This window comes from Gopherus flavomarginatus, chromosome 2, assembly GCF_025201925.1.
Source record: "Gopherus flavomarginatus isolate rGopFla2 chromosome 2, rGopFla2.mat.asm, whole genome shotgun sequence".
NCBI classification, from domain to species: domain Eukaryota; kingdom Metazoa; phylum Chordata; order Testudines; family Testudinidae; genus Gopherus; species Gopherus flavomarginatus.
In genome coordinates, this window is record NC_066618.1 from 7,979,250 (window position 1) to 8,006,476 (window position 27,227).

At 46.6% G+C, this 27,227-nt stretch overlaps 1 protein-coding gene across 1 annotated transcript in view; it reads right to left on the reverse strand.

Annotated features, from left to right (window-relative positions):
- Nucleotides 1-27,227, reverse strand: part of WNT9A (Wnt family member 9A) — a 64,871-nt gene that overhangs the window by 13,555 nt on the left and 24,089 nt on the right. The window contains exons 2-3 of the mRNA XM_050942748.1: nucleotides 8,708-8,967; nucleotides 756-1,018 (exon numbers count right to left, since the gene is read on the reverse strand). Coding sequence (XP_050798705.1) covers nucleotides 756-1,018; nucleotides 8,708-8,967 — 523 coding nt within the window. The remainder of the gene's footprint in view (nucleotides 1-755; nucleotides 1,019-8,707; nucleotides 8,968-27,227) is intronic.

Sequence of the window (27,227 nt, forward strand, 5' to 3'; positions counted from 1 at the left end):
GAACGCTCCTTATTCTACCTGAAAACATCTACAGCCACCACACCAATCGGTTCAGCCACCAGGTTTTAGCACAATTTGGCTCTTATTGTGGCCAAAACACAGGTAGCATTGCTTCGCCAGCCAGAGTGAACAACACCAGGTCAAACACAACAGCCTCTTGTCTACATCTTCAGTTATCCCTGAATGATGGTGGGGCAAACTATCCTGGCCACGTTAAGCTACATGCTTAATTATAGAAATGTAGGGCTGGAAGGGACCTCAAGGAGCCGAGTCCAGCCCCTTCTATGAGGCAGGACCAAGTAAACCTAGACAATCCCCGACAGGTTTGTCCAAACTGTTGTTAAAAACCCTCCATTGACGGTGATTCCACACCTTCCCTTGGAAGCCTATTCCAGAGTTTATAGAGAGCTTAGCCTAATAGCTAAGCTAAAATCTCCCTTGTTGCAGAAGGTGGGAAGCTTCTCACAAGAGCCCTGCAGGGGGTATCTTAGTCCTAATAACACCACCGTGCAATTCTGTTCCCCCTGAGGGGAGGCGCTCATGCACACTGGCAGTGGCCATGGTATTAACATCAAGAGATAGCCAGATGTTATCAAGTCCAGAAGATGGGGAGGGAGACTTCCTCCGATTCCAGTTCAGACCCAACTCTAGGGAGGTGAAAGGCAAAGTGAATTAATCCAGACCACCCCTTCATTCCCCCAAGAGCCGATTTCCACATGACCCAGATCGGGCAGCTGGAAGGAGCACTCTCTCACCTTCATGCCCACAAGGTTATTGTGAAAGTCCACCCTGGCTCGCAGGTCTTTGTTGGATTTCTTCCCTAGGAACTCCTTGACAAACTTGTTGCTGTACTTGAGGTTGTCACCACAGCCTCCCCACTGCCAGGCCTCTCTGTTTTCTAGATCGGGGGCCTCGTCGCAGGTGCAACGCTCCATGCGCCCAGCACTGCAGGCCTTGGCCATGGCGTGGGTGAGCCCGGCCGAGGAAATGGCATAAAGGAAGGCTGTCTCCTTAAAACCTAAGAAGGAAGAGAAAGAGGATGGTGTTAACTGTGTCCAGCAAAGCAGTCCTGCCACAAAGTATCTCCAAGGGACTGGACTGAAGGGATTAAGTCATGTCAAAAGCATTACTCCATTTATACAACATGAGGAGAAATACTGGAGAATAGAACAGAACAGAACAGAACAATCTCTTTCCATGGCAGAGAAATGAGACGACACAGGACAGATCAGAACTCAACCTGCAGCTCTCATCCTGTGTGGGGCTAGGACTTTGTCTACACGTGAAAACTTTTGCTGGGTGTAGCCATTCCAGCAAACCCTCCAAGTGCAGATGCAGTTTAATACAGGCATTAAAAAAAAAGGGGGGGGGGCCGCTTCTGCTGGTATAGCTCACTCCAGTTCCCTAAGAAACACACTATGCTGACAAAGACACTTTTATACGGTATAAACTATCTACAGTAGGGCTTATACTGGCATAAGTATGTTAGTTAAAAATAAACAAAAAAACCACTCATACCAGCAGAGGTATAATGGTTAGAAATTTCTAAGTTTAGACCAGGCCTATGACTGAGTCAGAGGAAGGAGGAGGGAAAGAAAGTTTGTGGGGGAGCATCTGTGAAGGTCCTCAGCCTCCAAAACCAGCAGAGGAACAAGTCAAAGCCATCATCATTAAGTAATCTACATACAACAAATCTGAGGTCAGCAAGAGCTTCATGGTCATGACTGTGTTGCACAGCAGAACCACTTGCAGTTAAATGGTTACAGTGGGGAATAGGAACAAGACTTTCTGCTCCAGAAGCACATGAGCTCAAGAAAACAACGAACTAGGTATATGTGAAAAGTGACAGAGTCCTGTTGCACCTTCTAGACTAAGTAGTATTGGAGCATGAGTTTTTGTGGGTTATTATTCGTTATAAATATCCAAGACATAGTTGAGCAGGGAGGAGAGCGACTTACACAGTAGCCAGCCCATTACCAAAGGCACTGCCACATTTGAAAAGAAGTCTCTCCTAAGTCTTGTATGCATGCACGCCCTCCCCTCCGCCACCCACCATGTAGACACTATCCATTTTACAGTTAAACTGAGGCACAGACAGGTTAAGTGACCTGGCTTGAAATTACACAAGCTGGTGAAGACAGAAATGGTTCCTAGGTCCCCTGCTATCAAGATAAAGTTACTAGTCTCCCTGAAGCTGTAGTAGCAGGAGAAGGCTTCAGGGAGACCAGTCTGCTGTCAGAGAGACCACGTGGGAAGGAGGAAACTCGGGGAGGGGGGAGGGGAGAAGAATGAGCCCTGGAAGGAGGGTCAACCCCAGAGGAATTGTGAGGAAAGAACGCCTGAGAAGGCAGAAGCCCAGGGAAACAGCAGTGAGGAAGGAGACTGTAGGGGTTGGCTGCTGGTTATAGGGTCCCTGGGCTGGCACCCAGTGTAGAGGGCGGGCCTGTGATTCCCCTACCAGCCACTGGGAAGTTACACAGGACTGTTGGAGGTGCCCTCCATATGGTTGGTCCTGAGAAACTGATATTCTGGAAGTGGGGACCATGCAGCGGTGAGCTGAAGTCGGTTTTCATCAGTTCGCAGGAACTGGCTGTTAAACTTAGAAGCCATTTTAGAACTGGTTGTCCCGTGAGGAACAACTGGTTCGAAAAGGGCTTTTAAATTTAACAAAAACTCCAGCAGCCCCCTGCCCTTCCACCAGCCCCAGCTCACCTCACTCCGCCTCTGCCTCCTCCCCTGAATGCTTCCCCGGCTTCTCCTCCCCTTCCCTGGCTTCCCGTGAATCAGCTGTTCGTGTGAGAAGCCTAGTAGGGATGAGAAGGAAGCAGCGGCTTCCCGCAGGTGAGCTGGGGCAGGGGCGCGAGGAGGACTCCAGGCGCCACGTGGCTCCGGCCTGGGCCCTGACCCCAATCCTGGGCCCCGGCCAGCTGAACACCCTGGGCCTGGCTCCAGCCCCGGCTGGTGGCGCAGCTCTGGCCCCGGCAGGCCGAATGCCCCGGCTCTGCCCGAGTGGCTCTGATCCTGGCCAAGCGGTCCAGTCCAGCCCAGCCCTGGCTGAGCAGCTCGGGCCCGGCCCCCAGGAGGCACGGTAAGGGGGCAGGGAGTGGGTGTTAGATAGAAGGCAGGGGAGCAGATTAGTGTCGGGGCAGTCAGAGGGCAGGGAACAGGGGAATTGAATGGGGGCAGGGTCCCGGGGGGGACATCAGGAATGAGAGAAGGGGTGGTTGGATGGGGTGGCAGGGGGCAGTCAGGGGACAAGGAAGGGGGTGGATGGTACACGGGTCTCGGGGGGCGGTCAAGGAACGTGGGGGGTTGGATGGGGCAGGAGTCCCAAGGGGGGGGCATGACCCCCTTGTGGGGTGAGAAGGAGGAGGGAACCGGTTGTTAATATCTTGGCAGCTCGTCACTGAGACCATGTATGACCTAGCCAGAGGGCTGGGCTGTGAAGAGATCACTGAATTATGGGGCTGAGACCAGCACAGTAGAGTGGCCATCAGCAGGAGGCACCACACAGCATGAAAGCTGCTGTGTCATGCCTAGCCAAGAGATGCTCTTATGGTGGGTGAACCTCATCACCCCCGCCCTCATTTATTGCAGCCCACACAGAGCTAGACATCTTGACACAGGGCCATCCCCATCCCATATGAATGGGGGAGGGTTATGGCACCTACTGAAACCCCCAGTTCCACACACTGCAAAATTCACCGGGACCAGGCAGGCTAGACTCTAGATGTGTTACAATACCCAACGTTCAAAAGGGTGGTGGCCATCACTCATGCCACAATCACCACACAACCCCATGATTTCCCCCATGTCAAGCAGGCTAACCTGTATTCGAGGCACAGACTGGCTTAAATCATGCCAGGGGTGCTCAGTTGCCATAAAGTGACTCCCCTTCACACAGGAAAGATTGCGTATTACCGAACTGCCACTGACAAATGTAAAAAAATAGATCAGTGGGAGCATTCAACACTCCATTATGGGTTTGTGGCAGCTTTGCCCTGCTCACTTTCAGATGGGACCAGGTCAGAGGATAATCTGGATTTGGCAGAGAGATTACTAGGTTTATAGGGTGAAGCAGGGTGCTCCACCGGAGGGATTCCAGACTGCTCAGGTGCATGTCATAGGCTCTATATAGCTAGAAGTGGTTCTCTTTAGATATAGAAATAGAGGCGAGGTGAGGGCTTTTGGAGTAGGACATTGTGGTCTCTCTGCAGAGAGTTCTATTGTAACCCACACATTGTCTGGGTGTGGTGCTCTGTCCCACCTAGTGGCACTGAGATCACTTAGAGATTAATGAGTTTGTGACAGCCTTCGCTAAGGACCATGTGGCTTTTATGCTCATGCAGTAGAGACTCATACATTTAGCTCCAGAGGTCCCAGGTTCGATCCAGAGGTCTGTCGGTGTTACACTCTAAAGTAAAGTAGCGAGAATTTGCAACAGTATTGTAACTCTTCTGCCAAGTGATGCCAGCAGCAACCAGGGCTGGATTCAATATCTAGGGGCTCCTTTCCATTGATATAACACAGAAATGACTTGAGCCCCCACCCAGTAACCTGCGAAAAATTACACACCACCCCTGGATGCCTCTGAGAGGCAATCCTGCCCCACTCACAAACAGACTGAGTGTAGAAAAGAAACTTAATACAAAGAGGGAAGTAACTCACCATTAATTGGGGGAACCACCACAAACAGGGTTCATAAACACAAGCCATGAGTCAGAGACCCACCCCACCAAGTAAGTTGGGCAGTGTCCTTTTCCCCTCAGGTTCTTAACTCCATCAACCCAGAAGTCCCTTTCACATGCTTGACCCTTCTCTGCACCCCACTCACAGTTGCTGTCCTTGGCCAGTGCAGACCCAGAATTCAGAAATGCATCTGCAGAGTTCACCTCCCACCCTGCCCCACCCCCAGGCATGGAGGGTAAAGAGACATCTGACTTGCTCTGCTGGTCAGGCTAGTCACTGGTCACTTTTGTCATGCCCCTCCACCAGCCAGTTGCTCATTAACCTTCTGCCATTCTGCTATGACCTCTGCACATCAGTCTCTCGGGTGATTTTCAAATCTTCTGCAGGCTGGGCAGAAACACTGCCCCATTTCAAGTGACTTCAGTTCTGATTCAACAATTAAAACAGAACTCCCAATTTAAAAGAAGCCTATTTAGCTGTATTCTTTTAAGGGAAAAAATGCACTAAACCCTAGGAGGGTTGTGCAGTTTCCTGACCAGATCACCGGAATTCCTGTCTTCACCCCTTTTACTTCCCCTGGGCTCTGAGATTCGAGCCCCTGCTTAATGAGATTCTTTGAACTGAGGGTGCACCCCCTCATTTGGGACAGGTTAAGCAGTCCTGCTTTCCTGTATTCCTATAATAAATTATAACATAGATAACCATATTTCAGCACCCCTGCATTCAGTACTAAGGTCATTTGTACCCAACACCAGCCAAAGTTGATCCTATGACAGCTGTAAATGATAATATGTAAACAGAGCAGGAGCAAACTATTTACATAACACACCCACAGTCTCTTCCCCTCCCAGTTAGCTATCGGGGAAGCATTCATTCAGACCCTGCAAGAAGGTGTGAAGCCCTTATTGGAACAGGAGATAAAAATACATTCTGTGGCTAGAGGTCCTGAAGGAAACACCATCAACCATCAGTGTGAAACAGCCAGCAACAGATGTGCTAGAAAGGCAACAGGCATTTTTGCATCTGAGTTCTTGGCCTTGTCAATACAATGCTACCCTGGATACACAGCGAGTGCAACAGGCCCCAGATAAAATAGCCCAGGCTCTGTGCACTGCATGGGGTGTATCAAAATGCTGCCTGAAAATGAAATTTGTGAGAAGAGAGTTTGTCTGGCATGCTGCCACGACAGTGCTTAGTGGCAAAACTTCAGCGTAAGCTTGCTCCTCTTAGGTTGATTTCACAACCAGCCATTAGGTATAATAGCTCATTCTCCACTTCTCCCTCCTCCATCCTTAGAGACTCAGATTCCCAATGCCCACTGGCCTGCGTATCATCTCACTCTCCAGCAGCTCAGCCAGTTCAGTCAAGTTCATGTGACATTTGGCTCTGGCCAGAATTAGAGCCATCTCGGCAGTGCACTATTTGATTGCACCAAGATATTTTGTAACAAGATAATAGACTCTAAATCAATGCAGGCATTCTAACCTCAAGTGTCTGGAGAGCCTGCCATCCATGGCGATCCAGTTTCAGCCATTTCCAGATCACTTGCAAGTCTCCAAAAAGGGCATCCAAAGAGGATAACAAGTACACAGTAAAAAAATCCCTTTAATTGTTAAAAAAAGGAGCACTTATTTGGAAGTTACAACTCAGTGATCAGGCATTTTTGGTGACTGAATGCAAGATACAGAGAAGACAGGTAAGTTTCTCTTCTCCTTCAAAGGTGAAGTAGTTCCAAAGAAGCGCACACGCAAAAAAAATCCCCATGCTTGCACATTTGAGTAACTGCAGATCACTGGATAACACACCTTCCCCTTTGCCCCAGGGTAATGGCTCTTGCAACGCGGAGAGAGGAACCAAGAACTCCCCTTGTGGAGAAGTGAAAGATTCAGAGGGCAGTATGTTATGCTACAGGCACAACATCTGCAGGATTTATAGCCTCTGTGGAGGGCAGAGAACTCCAAAGAAATAAAACATGGAACAACGAGGCAGCAGGCAGGCTACTGGATCCTGCTGGGTTGTCATTTGTTATGCCAAGCCATATTTTTAGGCAGGTAAAATTGAAGCACCTTTAATGTGGTAATGGCTGTCCAACAAGCCAGCTCTCAGCTAGAAGGAACAGGCTGTGGCCTCCAGGTGTCAGTATAAGAAAGAGCTTGTGTTCTGTAAGCTCCATTAACCAGGGGTAGTTCTGGCAAGTGGAGATGTTTTTAAACATCTTATAGCTCATGTTCAGCGTCTAGGGTTTCATAGGACTTTCCTCATTCCACAAAGGCAAGGACAGACCATAAGTTTAGACCCAATGCTTCAGGTGATTACATTTTATACTACCTGAAGATGGTGCAGAGAGAAAGGAGTGTCTCATGGTTAGAACAGAGGCAATGCTGTGCTGTTTGTTTGTGTATGCATGGCACGTTGTATGCCCCACAGTTGGCCAGACCCGCAGAATGATTCCATCTAGTCCCTGAACATGGCGACATCCTCTGCACAGAGTGACCTCACATGCCCTGTATGTGCAAGGCCGTGCTGCATGGAGGATGTCATTTTGCAAGCAAGTGTACTCAAAATGTCACAGCATGCCCAGGGGCGGCTCCAGGCACCAGCGCTCCAAGCACGTGCTTGGGGCAGCAAGCCGCGGGAGGGCACTCTGCCAGTCACTGCTAGGGTGGCAGGCAGGGTGCCTTCGGCAGCTTGCCTGCGGAGGGTCCACTGGTCCCGCGGCTTTGGCTGAGGCCATGGGACCAGCAGACCCTCTGTGCTTGGGGTGGCAAAAATGTCTAGAGCTGCCCCAAGCATGGCACTGAGCCAGTGTTGAGTCAGGATGCCTGGGTTCCATTTCTAGCTCTCTCATTGACAGGATGACTTTCTCTTAATGTCTCTTGGGTCTCAATCCAGAAGATGGGTATAGCATTACTCAGCCACCTCAAAGGCAATGCTGTGAGTCTAAAGTTAGTTTTTGCCTTTCCAGAGCCCAACTTTTCACCCAGGGATCTCTAAGCACTCTGCCAAAACACCATCTTATTTTCCATTAGGGAAACAGGAAGAGGGTTTTTGCCTCTTCCAACTAGCTTCACTTGTATGGAGTATTACAGTCAGACTTGGTTCCCGCCCTTCACACAGTGTTAGGTGAGTTACAAGACTCATCACCAATATTCACTCCCTTCTTCTGCTTTACAGAGCAGCTCAGAGACAGCGTAAAGTAACCATCCATATTGTCCTCGACCTAGAACCATTCCAGGCCAGGGCAATTAGGGCTCATTGAAATGAAGCTTTTTCATCTTACTTTGCACTAGGACCTGGCAAAAGCTGAGACTCTGCATATCCTCTGTCCCTTCATTAGTGCTTTGTTTCCCCTTTCACAAAATAAAGCAGTTTGGCACATCCTGCTCTTACGCCTTCATTTTAAGGAGAAGATTCAAAGCATTTTTGTCTGAAAGTTGAGTACTCTTTAGGCACTGCTCCAGGTTTCACGACTTATTAAGAGTGTTTCTTCCCTTAAGGAGAAGTCTAGGGGCAGTTTGGGGCAAATTCTATCCTCTGCTAAAACTCATGGGTTTAGAAACAGAACATGGTTGGTCACCAGATTGCTGTACCTCTTTCAGGAGTCTGATTTTTCTTGTGTACCCCCAAGTGTCACCTCACTTCAAAAATGACTTGCTCACAAAATCAGGCATAAGAACTACAGATGTGTTCCTGTACACTACTGAAAAATTGCTGACTCATTTTTACCATACAATTATAAAATAATCAATCAATCAATCAGTTAGAATGTAAATATTGTACTTACATTTCAGAGTATGGCATATAGAGCAGTAAAAACAAGTCATTGTCCATATGAAATTTATTTGTACTGACTTTGCTAATGCTTTTTGTTGACCTAGTTTTACAATAGGCTATATATCTAGAGGAGCTGATGTACCACTGGGGGCTTGCAGAGGTCTTCTATGGGTACATGCACCCCTGACTGAAAACTATTGCTCTAAAAAGCCGAGCAAATCCTGCACTGGTCCCCCTCGCGTACCTCTCTTCAGCAGACTGGCTCTGTAGCGCCCCTCGAGGGTGCAGTTCCACCGTTCAAAGCGGAACTGGTACTGGCACTCCAGGGCACTCATGCTGATGGCCTCCACGAGGGTCTCGGCCACCCCTGGATCCCGCCTGCACATCCTGCGCTGCTTCTTCTCCAGCTTCAGGCGGTCGCACACTTTGTAATGGGCCTTGACGGCAGCTTCCTCCATTTCTGAAGTCAGAGGGAGGATGGTCAGAGGTTCATTCCCAGTCAGCCTGTGAAGAGACCGGGGCACAAGGTTGGGGATGTAGGGGGAGAAAAAAGAAAGAAGGACTAGTCAGAAAACAGCTACCGTGCTCACAAACTACATTCTAGCATCTCTGGCCAGTGCCAGCCACTGGCTGGAGACGCCCTGCCTCACAGAGTCAGGAGAGACAGAGACTAATTTTTTTATACACACACACTATATATATATATATATATATATATATATATATATATATATATATATATATATATACATACATATATACATATACATACACACACACATACACACACATATACATACACACACCCCCACCCACCCACCCCTTGGACTACATTATGGCTCTGCAATCATTGGGTTCTATGCAATGAACCACCCCCTCTCTTAACTCACCTACCTTTAGGCCTAGGTTCAGGTGTTGCAGCCAGTAGGCTTTAGTTTTCAGGTTTGTTACAATAAAATATGGAGATATACCATCTCAGAACTGGAAGGGACCTTCAAGTCATTGAGTTCAGTTCCCTACCTGCCTTCACTAGCAGGACCAATTACTGATTTTGCCTCAGATCCCTAAATGGCCCCCTCAAGGATTGAGCTTACAACCCTGGTTTTAGCAGGCCAATGCTCAAACCATGAGCTATCCCTCCCCTTGCCCCCCCGAAAGTTCCTCTAAATTAAAAGATTTGAGAGCTTTAAAAAGGAGGGGTGGGGGAAGACTAGGTGTCCTATCCCCTTCAAGATAAGGTCCTTGACTCATACAATGTGCAACAAAAGAAGCCAGCATACCGTTCCCGGAGTCGAGTGACTGGCTGCTGACCAGGCTGGCACCAGCCCTAGGGAGTAAAGAAGCTGCAGGAACATCTGCTGGAAGCATGAACCGTTTACTGGTAGAAAAGCCAGCCAGCCAGCTTTCCTGGCTCTGCCATTTTCCGGCCAGTTGCCAGTGCAGCCAGTCAATGGGAATCACTATATGGGGTTTTAAGGGACCTGAAGATGCATTTCCCCCAGCCAAGAAGGACGAATTGCTAAAGCCAGAATGAAAAAAAGATACTGGAATGTTTCAGTCTTGCACAGACAGAGTGCAGGGCTGGACGTTTTTACTCTGTTGGTTTCAGAACTTGCACAGACATTTAACAGGGCCAAAAATGGGGGGAAGGGCAGCAAAGACAGGGCCAGAAGAAAAAAAATTGATCACTTCCAGAATTAAAAATAAGGTTGTAGAACCTTAAAGTTACTTTTAATTTTAGGAGGAATTCCATATTATGCACAGGGATTCTCCCTACCAAGCAGACAATCAACCCCCAGCCAATAGCTGGAATGCTGGAACTCAAGGAAAAAAAGTGTGGGCCCCTTACTGAATGAAGGAGGCAACCTAGTGACAGCATGTGGAAAAAGCTAATGTACTCAATGATTTTTGCCTGTCTTCACAAACAAGGTCAGATCCCAGACTGCTGCCCTGGGCAGCACAGCATGGGGAGGAGGTGACCAGTCCTCTGTGGAGAAAGAAGTGGTTCGGGACTATTTAGAAAAGCTGGACGAGCACAAGTCCATGGGGCTGGATGCGCTGCATCTGAGGGTGCTAAAGGAGTTGGCGGATGTGATTGCAGAGCCATTGACCAGTCAGCATCATCTCAGTCCCTGGAAAAATCATGGAGCAGGTCCATGAAGCACTTAGAGAAGAGGAAGGTGATCAGGAACAGTCAGCATGGATTCACCAAGGGCAAATCATGCCTGACTAACCTAATTGCCTTCTATGCTGAGATAACTGGGTCTGTGGATGAGGGGAAATGAGTGGATGTTATTCCTTGACTTTAGCAAAGCTTTTGATACGGTCTCCCACAGTATTCTTGTCCAAAGGTTAAAGTATGGGCTGGATGAATGGACTATAAGGTGGATAGAAAGCTGGCTAGACTGTCGGGCTCAATGGGTAGTGATCAATAGCTCCATGTCTAGCTGGCAGTTGATTTCAAGTGGAGTGCCCCAAGGGTTAGTCTTGGGGCCAGTTTTGTTCAATATCTTCATTAATAATCTGGAGGATGGTGTGGACTGCACCCTCAGCAAGTTTGCAGATGACACTAAACTGGGAGGAGTGGTAGATATGCTGGAGGGTAGGGATAGGATACAGAGGGACCTAGACAAACTAGAGGACTGGGCCAAAGGAAACCTGATGGAGGTTTAACAAGGACAAGTACAGAGTCCTTCACTTAGGACGGAAGAGTCCCATGCACTGCTACAGACTAGGGACCGAATGGCTAGGAAGCAGTTCTGCAGAAAAGGACCTAGAGGTTACAGTGGATGAGAAGCTGGATATGAGTCAGTGTGCCCTTGTTGCCAAGAAATCTAACGGCATTTTGAGCTGTATAAGTAGGGGCATTGCCAGCAGATCGAGGGATGTGATCATTCCCCTCTATTCAATATTGGTGAGGCCTCACCTGGAATATTGTAGTAGGGGGAACCCATCTGAACACAAGAAGGATGTGGAAAAATTGGAAAGAGTCCAGCGGAGAGCAACAAAAATGATTAGGGGGCTGGAGCACGACTTATGAGGAGAGGCTGAGGAAACTGGGATTGTTTAGTCTGCAGAAGAGAAGAATGAGGGGGGATTTGATAGCTGCATTTAAGTACCTGAAATGGGGTTCCAAAGAGGATGGATCTAGACTGTTCTCAGTGGTAGCAGATGACAGAACAAGGAGTAATGGTCTCAAGTTGCAGTGGGGGAGGTTTAGGTTGGATATTAGGAAAAACTTTTTCACTCTGAGGGTGGTGAAGCACTGGAATGGGTTACCTAGGGAGGTGGTGGAATCTCCTTCCTTAGAGGTTTAAGATCAGGCTTGACAAAGCCCTAGCTGGGCTGATTTAGTTGGGAATTGGTCCTGCTTTGAGCAGGAGGTTGGACTAGATGACCTCCTGAGGTCCCTTCCAACCTTGATATTCTATGATTTTTTTACAAATAGATTTGTATTCCAAGTCCTGATCTGAGCCCCCACACCCAGCAGAGTGGACTGAAACATTAAATGCCACTTCATAGAAGTCAATGTTTTTCCGTGGAATTCAAAAGTGGACCCCTTTTAACTGTTTTGATGATTTTTTATGGTTCTCTCCCCAAACTCTGGGGCACTTTTGAAGAGTTGGGATTTTTTTTAATGGCTAAAGGAAAAAGGGGACAAAAAGAAATAAGGTGGCACTGATAATTGTTTTTAATCACTGATATTTTTCAGTTGTGTGTGAAAGTATTAAAAAAAGAAAAGCAGTTTTTCCACAAAGACACTTTTTTGAAAACAAAGGTGTTTTTTTTTTAAAACCACTTTGTTTGGAAAGTTGACATCAGCTCTACTGCCACAGCTCATTAATTTGGATGCTGATAACACATGCTCAGGGCCCTTTACTTACCAAGGAAAAGGGGCATCTGACCTAACTGAGGCAGGGCTAGTTTACATGAACACTTGAACATGCAATATTTAAGCGCTGCAACAAATTCTATGGGCCATTCACCACGTGTACTCATCAGCACACTTGCCCGAACGGTTTGTTCCTTGACATTTCTACAGTTAACTATTTTGGAGGCATGCACAAATCTAAGAAAAGAAAAATACGGAAGTGAGGGAGTATTTTCTAAATCCATAGTCAGTCTCCATTTCCTCATATACTTGATCTGGAATCAGTGCAATATTCCAGAAGATGTACATTGCAAGGATTGTGCAGCAGTTGGATACTACAGTGATGAGGGGGGACATACATATACATAGATTCTACAGCTAAGATTTTGTAAAGTGACTGGTGATTTATGGTGCCTCAGTTTTCCAGTGCCCAACTTGACACCTTAATGAAAATAGATTTTCTGAGGGCTGGTGCTCAGCATCTTCTGAAAATGAGGTCCATTCAAGGTGACTAGTTGAGAAAAAATAAAGATCCAGGCTCCTGAAATCAGTCACTTTTCAAAAAGCTCAGACTTTAAAGTACTGAGATAGCAACACTCCAAACCCTCAGAGTCAGTTCAGGCCTTTAGCAGTAGCTTGGGATTAGTGTCTGGAAAGCCAGAGAAATGGTAAAATATCAAAGCATTAAGTGGATCAGTTGTAACCCGACTGTTTTAACTGCTCTGTGCAAAGAGGCTATGCAGGAGGCTGTTGGAATTGACTATGGGGGCTTGCAGTTGATAGCCAAGGTGATAGGACAACTCTCGTTCACAGGTTTTCACCATTGCCACTGGTTCCTGCTCACTCCCTTAATATTTCACAGAAAGGTGCCAGATTGACCCCTCAGAAGATGGAAACTGTCCACCATGAAAGTATAACAGCTCATTAGCTCAGAGTCCTGACCATGGAAAGACCAGCTCTAGTGAGGAGTAGGAAAAAAAATATTCGAGTCCACTTCGATTTCAGCCTGCTTGCTGGCCCTTCTCTTTGCTCAGTAGCTCAGGCTTTGGCATCACTTCCTGCCATACCCTTCAGAAGTAACTTCTGACCTTAAGGGCTTGTCTACACTACAGAGGCTACAGCAGCACCATAGCTATAACCCTGCAGCAGGCATGCTTTTTTCCCCAGCACTGGAGTAACTCCACCTCCTTAAGGAATGGTAGCTAGACCAAGGGAAGCTAGGTCTACACCTGGGGTTAAGTGGGCAGAGCCATGGGGTTTTGGGGTATAAATTTCTCCTCATCCTTGAGCTATGCCAACTTAAAATGTATGTGGCAACCAGGCCTAGGCTTCAGAAAAAAAATTCTCCCCCCCCCCCCCACCCTATTATGCTCAGTTCAGCAAGCAAAGACTCATCCAACAAGCATGATAAGCAAGTAATGGACATATGTCACTCAACCCAGCTTCATGGCTTTTTTGGTTCAGGTCTGCTTGAGGCCAAAGCAAGAGAACAGGTTATAAAACCAAAGCACATTTACAGGGTCAGTAGCAGTTGCAGCTTCTTGGCTAACAAAGGCCTCTCCCATTCAGGCAAAAAAAAGGTGGGAGGGGAGAAAACAGGTAAAATGAAGTGTGTCTCTCCTATCTGTTAAACAGAACCCTTCTTCCAGATGAAGAATTCCTGTGGAGCAAGTGATGCAGAGTCGTATGCATCTGTGGCACAAGATCTATGCCCATTCCAGAAGGGGCACCAACCTAATGGTATCAGGACTTTACTGTGACAATTCAAAGGGCCGAGGTGGCATTTTCAAAAGACACACCCCCACTAGGGAGAGTCCGTGCCTGAAACGCTGGCTTAGAGCTGTCAGCATGAAACCTTTATAATCCATCAAACCCTTTTATGCAACCTAGGCTGAGTGAGGTCTTGTGAGGCCATGGTATCAGAGTCCGATGCCCTCTCAGCTCTGCACACAGAGGCTGAGCTGTTCCTGCCAAGGAGTCCATGGCTCTGTAGGGGTGAGGGAAGTGCAGTTATCCCACCCTGCAAATCCTTGGCTTTGGTGATGAAACTGCCACCTAGGAGGTTACATGTGATTGTGTTCTTTTGGCTTGAGGGGACTGAGAGGGGAAGATGCCCATCCACTGAGGCCTGCATTGAGCCCCACTGCTTGTTTATTGATCAGGGACAAGTAGTAATTTTCTTAGAGCCACCTAAGTGGATCAGGCACTGGAATGGAGTCACAGACCTGGGTTCTATTCCCCACTGCCTGCTGCGACATTGGGCAAGTAACTTCACTCTACTATGCCCCATCCCCTCCTTTGCCAATTGTGTCTTTTTAGACATGATCTTTACTGTGCCCTTCTCAGAGCACCTGGCACAATGCCCCCCCCCCCATTTTGGTTGGGGCCTCTGAACAATAGAGATAATTCCAGCAAGCAATCTAAGGTGCATTTGATGGTGGAGGCATTCCCAGAGCAAGCCCTCTCCTCCCACGAGGTGGGTATTGTTGGCGGGAATGGTTTCTAACACTGAAGGTGGACTTATTAGTCATGTTTCACCATTCAGTCCGCATCTGACTGCAAAATGGAGCTCTTAGTTGGGAGCCATTAAAACTAGTCTCTTCCCTTTTGAGAGGGATGCCGGCATTATACCTACTTTAAATATTGCAATAAAACTGTTGGCAAGCGATACTACCCTGGATGCTCACTTGTGCCCAGCCCTATGAGGCAAAAAAGTTTCCCTCCAAGATCAAATTGCAGTGATCCATGCTTTAATAGTCAAGATCCTGCCCTGCTCTCACTCAATCTTCCACCTTAGTTTAGTGTGCCCCACATGGACAGCACCAATGTCTCTAGGCAGCTCTGTGTTTGTGACAATATGGATTTGCCTTATCCTCTAGACACATGCTACCCCTCTATGAGCCCTGGTTTTAGTCAAGCCAAACCTTTAGTTCCCTACCTAGCAAGTTTTTTGGGGCAGGTGTTTTTTTTGGTGATCAGTCTGAGCAGGACTAGAGGGGCAGGGTCTCTGCAGAAGCCAGCACGTGCACTCCCAGTTTGACAAAAAACCAGGAGTTGCCTAAGCCTTGCCAGAACCAAGCAGAGCCACATCACTGCAAGAAAATTGCTGCACTACATCTACCTGGAATGCCAGGCCTGGTGAAATCCAGCATGCTGCTCTCCTCTTCCAAAGGATTTCTTGATGGTAAATCTGTACAACACTCCAATTGATATCTTCCTTTTTTACATGGCTACTTTGCCTGCAGTTCTACTGCCTACACCAGCCCCTCTTTTCCTTCTGACCTTCTCCTTTCTTCCAAAAATGCTTTGAGGTGCGAATCTACTGTATCCAGTATGAGTGTATGTCATGGCCCAAGGCATAGCCCAATGACTCAAGTGAAGGAAACCAGATAATAGTTCCAGAGTCCAGTCTGACCATCATAGCTGATGTCCTTTTCCTTTCAGATTTCTGGCAATTCCAAACTGGGATTTTCCCCATAACTTTCCTAACTTGGGCCCACATCATGCCCCCTTCTACAAAGTAGAAACACCGTGTGGAGTATAATGGGTCAAATTCCTCTCTGGGACAATTCCACAGACTTCAATGGAGATTAATCTGGGCATCGGTTTGATGCCTGGTCTAGTCTTTGAAGGCCAGTAATTTATGAAGCAGTCACCACACTTTCACTGGTCCAGTGCTTACAGAAAATATGACAGTGAATTGTAACCAGTTGGCTATTTAGAATCCATAAAGAGGAATCCAATATATAGCTCTGTAGTAGACCTCAAAAGTCCACTGAAGGTTTTTCATTTTACCAATACAAGTCATAGGGAACCTCCTACTAAGTTATTTCAGATTTCCAGAAGTATCCATGCAACTAGTGTGTTCAATAGATTCCAACTTACTGAACAGGAGATGCGGATACCAGACTATCGATGCTCAGTCCAACTGGGACCAAAAAGCCACCAAGAAATCCATCACCACAAAAAGCAAGTCAAGCTTCCACCATTCTCTGAACTTCAGCAGAAGACTGAAGTCCCCACCCCTCCTTTGGCTACCACAAAAAGCCCACCTACCACTTACCCCCATGCTACAGTAAGATTCCCGCCAAACCCCAGCCCAAATTTGTTGGCCTTCTGGGTGTCAGTGCAAGCCAAGCACCATGCTTAATGAGCATCCTATCAACATCTCCCTCAGTTATAGACTAAGGGAGAGCTAGGTGGAAATTCCCTGCTGATTTCTCCTTGTGCCACACTACCACAGAAGGGGGCATTGCAGGTAGAGAGATCCTAAGCCACTTAGAGTATATGGTGTTTGGTTCAGACCTCTAAAGCACCTATCTGGAAACTGACAGGTGCTGGTCTTTTCAACATTCTCTTGCCTCTAGTGTGGCCCATACCAGAGGTTGACCAGTTCCTTGCCACATGTCGGCTTTGGAACCATTCTTCTGTTTTGCGATGATGACATTCACTCCCTCTTTTGGGAGCTTCTGGGTAGCTTGGCACCCCGAGCTCCCAGTGACCTAATTCCCCTGGAACAGCCCATTTTGTTTGTAAGTGAGCTGGGTTTTGCCCCCCCTGCCCGCCCGCCCCTTCATCCTCTCAGGAATGAGACAAACCATCAGCTAGATTTATGGAGGATTTTTACTTAACTTAAAACCTGCTGGTGAACTCTGGTGCCAGTGGAATGCGTGGGCCAGGGAGCTTTCACTCACAAATTTAAGACAGCATTAGCTTCGCCCTCCACAGTTAGTGCCAGGAGTTCTTCTCGCCTCAGCCTTTCCTCTCTCACCCGCATTGGCTGCACAGCTTTGTGGATAACCCCCTCTCCACCCTCCCAGAGAATTCTTAGCAACCCAGGACTGTTAATTATTCTACTGACTACTTTTTTTGGCTTCATGTCATTCCTTCTGGCATGGGTCCCACTAGATCGTAGGCAAAGCGTAGCTGTGGAGTGTTGGTACAGGGAGGCATGAGAAGAAAACAGTGGAAGGAAAGAAAAAAGCTGGGAGAGTTTAACCCCTTCAGCGCCCCACTGTTGGAGACAGAGGCTCCAGAATTAGCTGCTATTTTCAGCAGACTACGAAGGGGTGGGAGATGTCCTAGCTTCTGCTGCAGCTAAGAGACTGCTACAAGTTCTGACAGTTCAAGTAATGGACATCCCCTTCTCTCCCCCTTTGAATCAGCAAGAGAAGGCAAGGCTGATGTGAGGGTTGTGGCCAGAAATCTTATGCAAAAGAATAAGTAATCACAGCAGCAGCAACAGTGTACAGCCATGGCCTAGGTTATCTGTTGGTGTATGCCAGTGCCTCTCCATTGAGGATAGAATTACATCAATATAGTCCACTTGAGATTTTAGCTCAAGAGCTTTCCATGCTTAGTAGTTTCATGTATAAAGTAAAGGCACTCGAAATTTCAATTTTTCTCCAGAAGTGGCTATGCAGGACACAGCAAGTACAAAGGAGATGAGCAAGGGTCCTTTAAAGACAGGCTAAAATCCAACCCACACCCTATCCAGGTCTGTACCTGGCATCTCTGGCCCACCCTCTACTTCACAAGGCAGTGTGGATACACAAGGCACAGTGGAATGCCACAAGCTTGCCCAGAGCTGTGTGGACTTTACTGTTATGAAAGAGTCTCCACCCCCTTTAGCCCTGCTGAGTGAGTGACTTACCCACAGATGCTTTACGATTTCCTTCTTGCTCTGTGTGATGAGAGGACTGGGAGTCAGAAGACCTAGATTCTGTTTCTAACCTTTGCTACCTATTCACTGGGTGACCTCAGATAAGCCACCTCATCTGTAAATGAGTTGCCCCCACTTTAGTCACCTGTTGAGGTGCTAGGTCTTGCCTATGGTTATTTTTACATGGCCCTCCTGTTAATAAGCAATATTAAGGACACAACCAAAGGGTTTTTGGTTATTAGGACCCGGCTGCTACCGAGACACTAGTTTATAGGGGAGTGACTTCCACTTCGATTACAGAATACACTGGATTTAGGCACTATAATGGTGGCAGTTCTGCTCTAAATTTCCAAAATATTTCTCTACGAATCAAGCTAGCCCTCAATTCTTCAGGACATGGGCACCTGTGGCACAGTGCCAATAATCCACGCAGCATGCCATGTGTTAATGTCAGTCTTGTCTGTCCACTCCGGTGCCAAAGAACACATCTGACTTTGTAATGAATCACTCATTTGTCTCCCCAACACCTCAGCCAGCCTTTTGTTAAGCCTTGCCTCCCAAATCTAACAGCTCTGTGATGGATGTTATGCAAAGCACTGGCCTCTCCCCCCCCCCACCCTTCCAGTCCTGCACATCCAATAAATCCTGCTTTCATTCAGATGCAGAGAGTTATGTAGCCCTGAATAAGCCAAAGATTTGCAGAGGGAAGACTCCTTGTGGCAAAAAGGCAGTTTCCTTAATCGCCCAGAGATATTAAGTAGCGTGTTTAAAGCACAAGATAAGGGTTTATGGTAATATGGAAGTCTCAAGCTTTGGCTCTTGTTGCTTATTTGAATCTTCCACAAAAGCAAAGTTAGACACAGGAGCTTTCTAAGCTAGTACCCCTGGTTTTGGTGGGGCAAGAAATACTTCGAGAACAGCCTCTCTTCTTTATTTGGCATTTGCGTTTCACAAGCAGAGATGAGAGATGAGACTGAATAGTGTTTGTCCAAATATTTCATAACTGTCAGAAAAGGTTTTAGCTTTTGTGTGCACAGCTGAGCAGAAGGTGCGTTAGTTCCCATCCCACCCCAGCTCCTCCAAACAGTTCACCCATCCCCATTTTACAGTCCACAGCTATCACATCGTAGATTATTCTGGTGGCTGGGCAGCTTGACACATCTGCTCTATTTTGGGAGCAGTTTACAGCTCTGCAATTCCTCTGCTGCACAGCAGCGATAGCTATTTCACTCACTCAGCCACTGGCTTTAGTGTCATATTATCCTGGAGGCAGGTTTAAAAACTGAACAGGTGAAAAAACAAACTTATCTGGCACTGGAGAAATCAGGAAGCATGAACGGGGATTATGCCTCTGAGATGGCATAGGCTTTTCTTACTGAACCGGAGAAGGGAATGAGTTACAAATGCAGTGGCTGGTTCTGTCCTTAGTTGGGAGATGAGGAAATTAAGAGGCTCTGATATACCAGTCTCCCTTGAAGGGATATTTACATGCTTTTGAAGCTAATCAGTGAAAGCATTACTAACAATTGTATATAACAGGTGATATGCACCTTACTGTTTCTGGGCAAGCGCTGCATAAGCAAAGCTGATTTAGTCAATGGAGCTACAAATTAACAACTGAAGACCTGGCCCACTGCTCTAGGGCCTTGGCTACACTGGCACTTTACAGCGCTGCAACTTTCTCGCTCGGGGTGTGAAAAAACTCCCACCCCCCCCCCCCCCCGAGTGCAGTAAGTTACAGTGCTGCAAAGCGCCAGTGTAAACAGCGCCCCATGGGGAGGTGGAGTACCTGCAGCGCTGGGAGAGCTCTCTCCCAGTGCTGGCGCTGTGACCACACTTGCACTTCAAAGCGCTGCCATGGGAGTGCTCCCATGGCAGCGCTGTACAGCTGCAAGTGTAACCATACCCTAAGATTCCCTCATTAGGTTAAGTAGCTTCAGGAGTTTTCTTAGGGGCCAGTCCTGGATTGTGGAATGAACTCATTAAAGAACTAAGGACCACTGGAGCCCTCAACTTTTGGCTTCAAGTGTAAGATGCATTTCAACCTGACTTCTCTAACAAAGAGCAGCATTACACTAAAAAAACCCTATCAAGACACCACTTCAGTGTACACACAATCCTCCGCATAGAAAGATAAGGAAAGAAAGTATGAACTCTGAGACTAGAGAGAGAAGGTGGGCAAGGTGATCTCTTATGGGACCAGCTTCTGTTGGTGAAAGACAAGCTTTTGAGCTATATAGAGCTAAGGGCTCCATCAAAAGCATGTCTTTCGCCAACAGAAGTTGGTCCAGTAAAAAAAATTCTCACCCACCACGTCTAGCAAGTATCCTGGGACTGACACAGCTACAGCCACACTGCAAACAACGTGACAAGATATTCACCACAGTTCTTAATCTACTACTGGAAGGTGCTCACCAACTTTGGTCATGAGGGTGGTGTAAACCTATATACGAATCCATTCGCAGCCTTCTGGAGAAGTAGCAGGGGAGTTAATCTGAGCCAGGGAGGAGAGCAATGGATAAGTGGCTCAACTTTTGGTGTTGACACCTCTTGGGTTGAAGGAGGAAAGCAAGTGCTTTGTGTTGCGTGCAGTCTTCCTTCCAAATGAAGGATGTGGAGTTCAGCAGGGAGTCTTAGCTAGGGCTCCCAATCCTACGGCCTGGTCTACACGGGGCAGGGGGAACATAAGTTACACAATTTCAGCTATGTGAATAACATAGCTGAAGTCAACGTATCTTAGATCTACTCACTGCGGTGAGTAGACAGCTGACGCTCCCCCGTCGACTCTGCCTCTCACTCCAGTGGAGTACCAGAGTCAACGGGAGAGCACTCGATTTATTGCGTCTAGACTGGATGTGATAAACTGACCCTTGCTGGATTGATTGCTGCCTGCCGATGCGGCGGACAGTATAAACAAGCCCTAAGTAGCAGCAAAATGTAGGAGGACATCCCAGCCCATGACCTGCCCACCCTGCCATGAGTGTGATGGAACTGAACACTTACAAGAACCACATGTGCAGCTTTAACAGGGATAGTCACCTGTGTAAAGGGGCAGTGATATTTGAATAGATGTACACTGATGGAGCTAAAGAAACATGGATTGCTGTGGGGTTGAGTGTACCCGTGGGAGGGAGAGAGAGAGAGAGAGTGTGTACATGTACTCATTCACGGGATCATGGCAACTAGAGTGAGACCAAATCAGAGCCAGATCTAAGTTTATGTTGAGTCCTGTGCAGCCAAACAGATGGATGCAAGGCAACATCAAGACCCCGATTTAGCCAAAGTGCTTGAGCATGTGCCCTGCTTTAAGCATGCCAGTAGCTCCACTGACTGGACCGAATTCCATGCCTGGAAGGCAAAGGGAGGTGAAAGTTTGCCAAAGCCCCTCCATCAAGTCCATGGTAAAGCTTGGTACTGAAGAGGGGAGTCCTCCTGACCCCTGGATCCTGGCTGTCACCACACGAAGCCACTCCTGCCCTTCTTACCCGAGGAGGCCAGTGAAAGTAAGGAATGTGGTTGACATGTTAAGATATTCCCTGTGCAACCTTAGGCATGTTACTGATGGTAGGACTTTCAAGAGAGGGTGAGTGTTCCAGCTGGACTGGTCTATGGAGCTGCTGGGCTCAGCATGTTGGAGGGGAGAAAAATACATCAGGTTGATCTGTGCATCATTTCCCCCACACTCATCTATAAAATAGGGATAACACTCCCTTTTGCCTCTCAAAGATCTAAACAGGGATCTCTTTGGGGGGCAGGGACTGTCACTTACTTGGCAGGTTTGTACAAAGAGCCCCAGTTTCAGTTGGGGCCCTGTGAGTGGAATGAATGAATTGAGGCTGATGAGTGTCTCAGTGCTTAGCAGTTGCTCAGTACTTTACAGGCTCACAGCACTTTACACAGATTAGTCAAAATAAAAAGATCTATTATCCAAAATCATGCAGACCAGTGTATTAAGACAAACATTTCCTTCCTGTATTGATTATATATCCAGTGTATTAAGTTAACCTCCACCTCACAAAAAAAGAAAGAAAGAATCAACCGAGTGTTAAACATAGCAAGTTCCAATCAGATTAGGGAAAACTTTAAGATCTTAACAAGTGGACAGTGGACAATTACATAATTAGCTTGCTACTTGTAAATTCCTTCATTGGTGCCAATGGCAGATTTTCACCACTTAAAATAGCCCAAAGCTGTTGATTCAGGAACTGTTGCCATCCCAAATTAGATCAACCCAAATACAGAGACCACAAGGTGGTTTTGTTACATCAAGATTATCAGTTGAAAGGGCTGTGTGTCAATTGGAAGGGGTGAGACTGCAGATGAGAAGTCCCTATCACAATGTTACCCATGATCCACCCCAGCACAGGACTGTTCCTTATAGTTGTCTGAAACTATTTACAGTATGGTCCACATGCCACTTCTTACAGTGAGGTTCTACCCTACAGAACCCCCCTGGAGAAAAAAAAAAAGCCAGCAACATGTATTGTGGGAGTCCATGTTTTGCTCACTCACTTTGCAAGAATCTGCCCCTGCAGTTGCCAGCCCCATAAATGCACCAAGTTGTGTCCCTTCCATCACACCTCCATCTAGAGGTGCTTGGCAGGCCAAACCAGGCCTCTGGCTACACCCATGTTACCTCATTGCCTTCAAGTCATGCCTTCCAGGACACCTGTGCAGACATATCTTGGGCTCACAGGTCACACGATTATCATTGAACGATTAGATTTAAAAAACAAAAACCAAACCACTACTTGCACATGGATTTCTAAATCAAAATTCTCCATGCACAATGAGATTCCGTGAACATGAAACCACCCAATGACATTTCTACAGACTTTAAAAAAAACATGTCCAGTACCACAGCTTTCTTGACAAGTGTCCTCAGTCCCATGCAGGGCTTCTGTTTTAGTTATATGCCCTGGGGAAACAAATCTAGAACATTCTTAAACTAGTACACCTTTAGAATCCTCCCCCCCTCCACCCATTTAGAAGGTGAGCCAAAAAGCTATAGTAGGATTTCAAGGAGTGGCCATGTCAAAGGAAGAGGGGATCTATACACCTGGAGTCAGATTCTGAAGCTCAGTACAGGTGTGCAACTCCCAGTGAAGTCACTGGAGTTGTACACTCTTACAAAAGGTTAGAATTTGGCCCATTGTTGACAGGAGGAGACCTCCTGAGCTAGTTAATCCAATTTTCTGCATAAAATGAGAACTCCTCCTTCCTGAACTTGACCACCGCATCATTGCCCATAAGACATTTGTAGAGACTAACCGAGGACCGTGATATAAAAGCATGAGCTTCTACTGCTTCAGCAAACGGTTATACAGCTCAAGAGATGTAGCAAACATAAGTTTGTGGCTCAGCTGCTAGAGGGAGACAAGGAACTAAAAACTAATCCACATAAAATCCAATGATGCCATTTCTCCAATACCCATCTCTACAACAGATATTATGTACAGCTAGAGTAGTCCAGTCAGCTACTGCAATCTGATATGGCATTTCACTTGCCTTCTGAACTTGTCACTGATGTGCTGTTGGACAGCTACCAACATTCCCCCTTCTTTCAGTGGTGTGGAAGGTAGAATTCTCCCACCCCTCCCCCTAGCTAGTAAGGGACAAATGACAAGGAATCTAGGCAGGCTGGAGAGACAGTGGCAGGAATTCAGATTAGATTCTATCATGCATCTAGGTACAAATTCAAAAGAGGGCAAAACCTGGAAAGCCGTAATGCCAAAAAGGAATAAGTCAGAAGCCCTAACAAATTGAAAGCAGTGAAACAATCCACCTCCTAAAAACAAATCCGCGAAATCTATCCTCTTGCATGGACTAGGATGACAAGACCTGGAACATAGCATTCAGTTCAACACCAGAAAAAAAAGCTAGAGTATTCAGAGGAAAGAGGTCAGGAGGCTGGAGATATGCAGGGAAGGCTGAACTATATGTATAGCTGGCTAACTGATGAGTTAGGAGAGACAGTGTTGATGCATAATAGAGCAAGGGTGTAAATACAGATTGAGGGAGAAAATTAGAAATTGAACAAAATTTTAGCTAAACAAAAACCAGGCGGAGGATCCTGTGAGTTTATAAAAAGGCCACAAGTGGTGGAAACTTCATTGTTTTATGACAGAGTGCTAGAAAGTAGTGCACCTATTTAATTCAAGAAGTTGATGCTCCAGAGTTCCATTACAATGCTCCATTAGCTCCAAGGCCCTCTTCTCTGGCTATATCCATCACTAGTCACCTTCTGTCTTATGCGTTGCAGTCCAACTGGTGTTCAGTGAGTCTGCCCCATCTTTGTTTCTCCTTCCTGTAGTTCTTGGAATTGCTCAGGTCTTCCAAGGACCATAACTCATTGGGTGCCTCTTAGCCTCAGTGTAAGAAGTCCTCCAACATTCTTTACCCTGCTCCAAGCTAGAGAGAGTTAAGTTGCAAGTCTGACCACCTCAAAGCACTGGACATGTACCCCACCCTTGCAATCACAGATCAAGCACAGCAGCTCCTCAACCAACCACTTTGCCAATTTTCTATCTGCCAGAGTGATGTTGGTTTTCCAGGTGGAAAAAGGGACCCATCAGAGCAGCAGCTTACTGATATTAGATCACCATCCATGCATCTGCTGAATCCATAGCAAGTCTACACACATCTATTCCTCCAGTCAATTCAAGCACAAAACAAAAATAGCCCCTTAGACTTGTAATTTCCCAGCCCACTACAGTTTCTGGTGAAGGATATCCAAGTTTATTTAGTGTTTACACCTTCAACCATGAACCTGTGATTCTCTTTTCACCTGCCCTGATGAGAAGTGGGAGTAACTTCACTGAACTAATGTGGGTTTAGTAGAGGAGAATCGGGCCACCTAACTCTAGAGGTGAAAGGAGCCATCTATTCTAGTGTCTGAGTTAAGCAAGAACATAGCCAAACTGGAGAACTTTCCAAGTTAAAAGAACTTTTGGTTTTTTATTTAGCTGAAAGTGTCTACATTTCTAGAAAGAACAGGAGTACCTGTGGCACCTTAGAGATAAAGGAATTTGAGCATAAGCTTTCTTGGACTAAAACCTATGCAGTGGAAGATACAGTAGGAATACACATAAAAAAATGGGTGTTGCCATACCAACTGTAACGAGGGTGATTAATTGGTATGGCAACACTCATTTTTTCATGTTTTTTCTCTCTATATTTTTTCCTACTGTATCTTCCACTGCATGCATCCAATGAAATGGGTTTTAGCCCACAAAAGCTTATGCTCAAATAAATGTTAGTCTAAGGTGCCACAAATACTCCTGTTCTTTTCGCCTGCTACTGAAGTCAGGCTTACTGGCCTGTAATTGCTGGGTCACCTCTGGAGCCCTTTTAAAAATTGGCATGTATTAGCTATCCTCCAGCCATTTGGTACAGAAGCAGATTTAAGTGATAGGTTACAGACAGTTAGCAATCCTGCAATTTCATATTTCAGTTTCTTCAGAACTCTTGGTTGAATACAATTTGGCCCTGGTAACTTATTACTGTTTAGTTTATCAATTTTATTCCAAAACCACCTCTAATGACACCTCAATCTGGGACAGTTCCTCAGATTGAGATATATAGAATTAGTAACTTTAAAAAAAAAAGTGGGTGGGAGAAAGGTGGAATCTATTGAGGACAAATTCCTATAATTCTTGATGTCAGTCTAGCTTGGTATGTCCCACTGAGAATTCAAAACAGCTATGAAAGGGCCCTGTACAACTAGGAAATACACTAGTCTGCAGCCTGCATGTTGCTAAGCCAAAAAAATTAGTAGGATTTACACAGTGGTTGCCAATTAATTCCACTGTTCTAAATTGACATCAAGGAACTGTTACAGGACCTTGTCCTAAGTAAGCCTCCAGAAGTCAATCTTCAGAAAGATGTAAATAGTAGAAAATAAGTTGCATTATTGAAACTGAAGGTAGGTTGACACTAAGTCCTGGTCTTCACTCAAGAGTCAGGTTGACCAATCTGCATCGCTCAGGGGTGTGAAAAAATCTACACCCTTGAGGTGCAGTTAAGCAGACTGAACCCCTGGTGTAAACAGAGCTAAGCAGATGGAAAGATCCCTCTGTCAACCTAGCCACCACCTCTCAGGGAGGTGGATTCTCTACAGCAGTGGAAGAACCCCTCCCATTGGCATAGTGAATGTCTACACTGAAGTACTACATTGGCACAGCTGCAGCATTTCAAGTGTAGACAAGCCCTAAAAAGGTAAAAGGTTTAATGTTCACCACTGGTCTTGCTATTACCCATTTAAATTGCAGAATCTGAAAGTCCCACTCCAGAAGCCCTTCTGAAAGAAGACTGTTGTTGCCATAAGCTTGGTCTTCAGAAAGCTCACTAGTGGTAGAGATTACCACCTTGTCATGCACTGGAATAAGACGACACTGAAGAACAACAAGGGTGAGGGTCACATCCTCCAGAGAGCAAACCAAATCATTTACAGGGTGTTCCCCCTCACCACATCTCCCAAGGTGGGGACAGGTCTAGATCCTGGGATGAAAGGCTCTGAATGGGGTCAGGCTTTCCTCTCGCTCACTAAGCCATTACAGAGTCCCCACCTCAACTCTATGGATTCCAGCCGGCTCCTTTCTTACAAAAATCAGGTAATTATGCAGCTGGAATTGAGGTCGGTAGTGGGACAACAGGACATACCTCATGAAGTAAGGGGAGCCACAGTTTAGTGTTCCCAGTCAGATTGCAGCTTCATCTCCAAGGACAAGTGGATCTCTCTCCCTTCACTCTCATTGGATTCCTTTTTGGACACCATACTTGCAGATTGCTACCTACATAGACGCTAGGTGAATCACTCAATTAGTTCAGTGCTTGTAATCTTAACACTCCAACCCAATGGAGGATCCCCTTTGTTTCCCCCACCCCACCCGCCATAGTCAAGGCTATTTCACAGTAGTCCCTATGGAGCTGGGTTGGTGACAGGTGTTAAGGTGACAAGGAGGGGATTGGGGGGGGAAGTCAGGAGGAGTGATTGCCACTTTGTTACCCACTAGGTTCCTCTGGAGTTAGGGAGAGTGGGCTGGAGAGAAATAAAGTCTTATTTCAGCTACAGTCAGGAGGGAACCTCAAGATCACATAGACCACTTCTGTGCACGCACATCCCAAGGGGTCATAGGAATCAGCCGCTGCCTACAGAGGTAACATCAGGAAGACAGTAAATAGAGTTCTTAAAAGATGTTGTTAGCTTAGGGTACATCTTCTGGCGGGTAG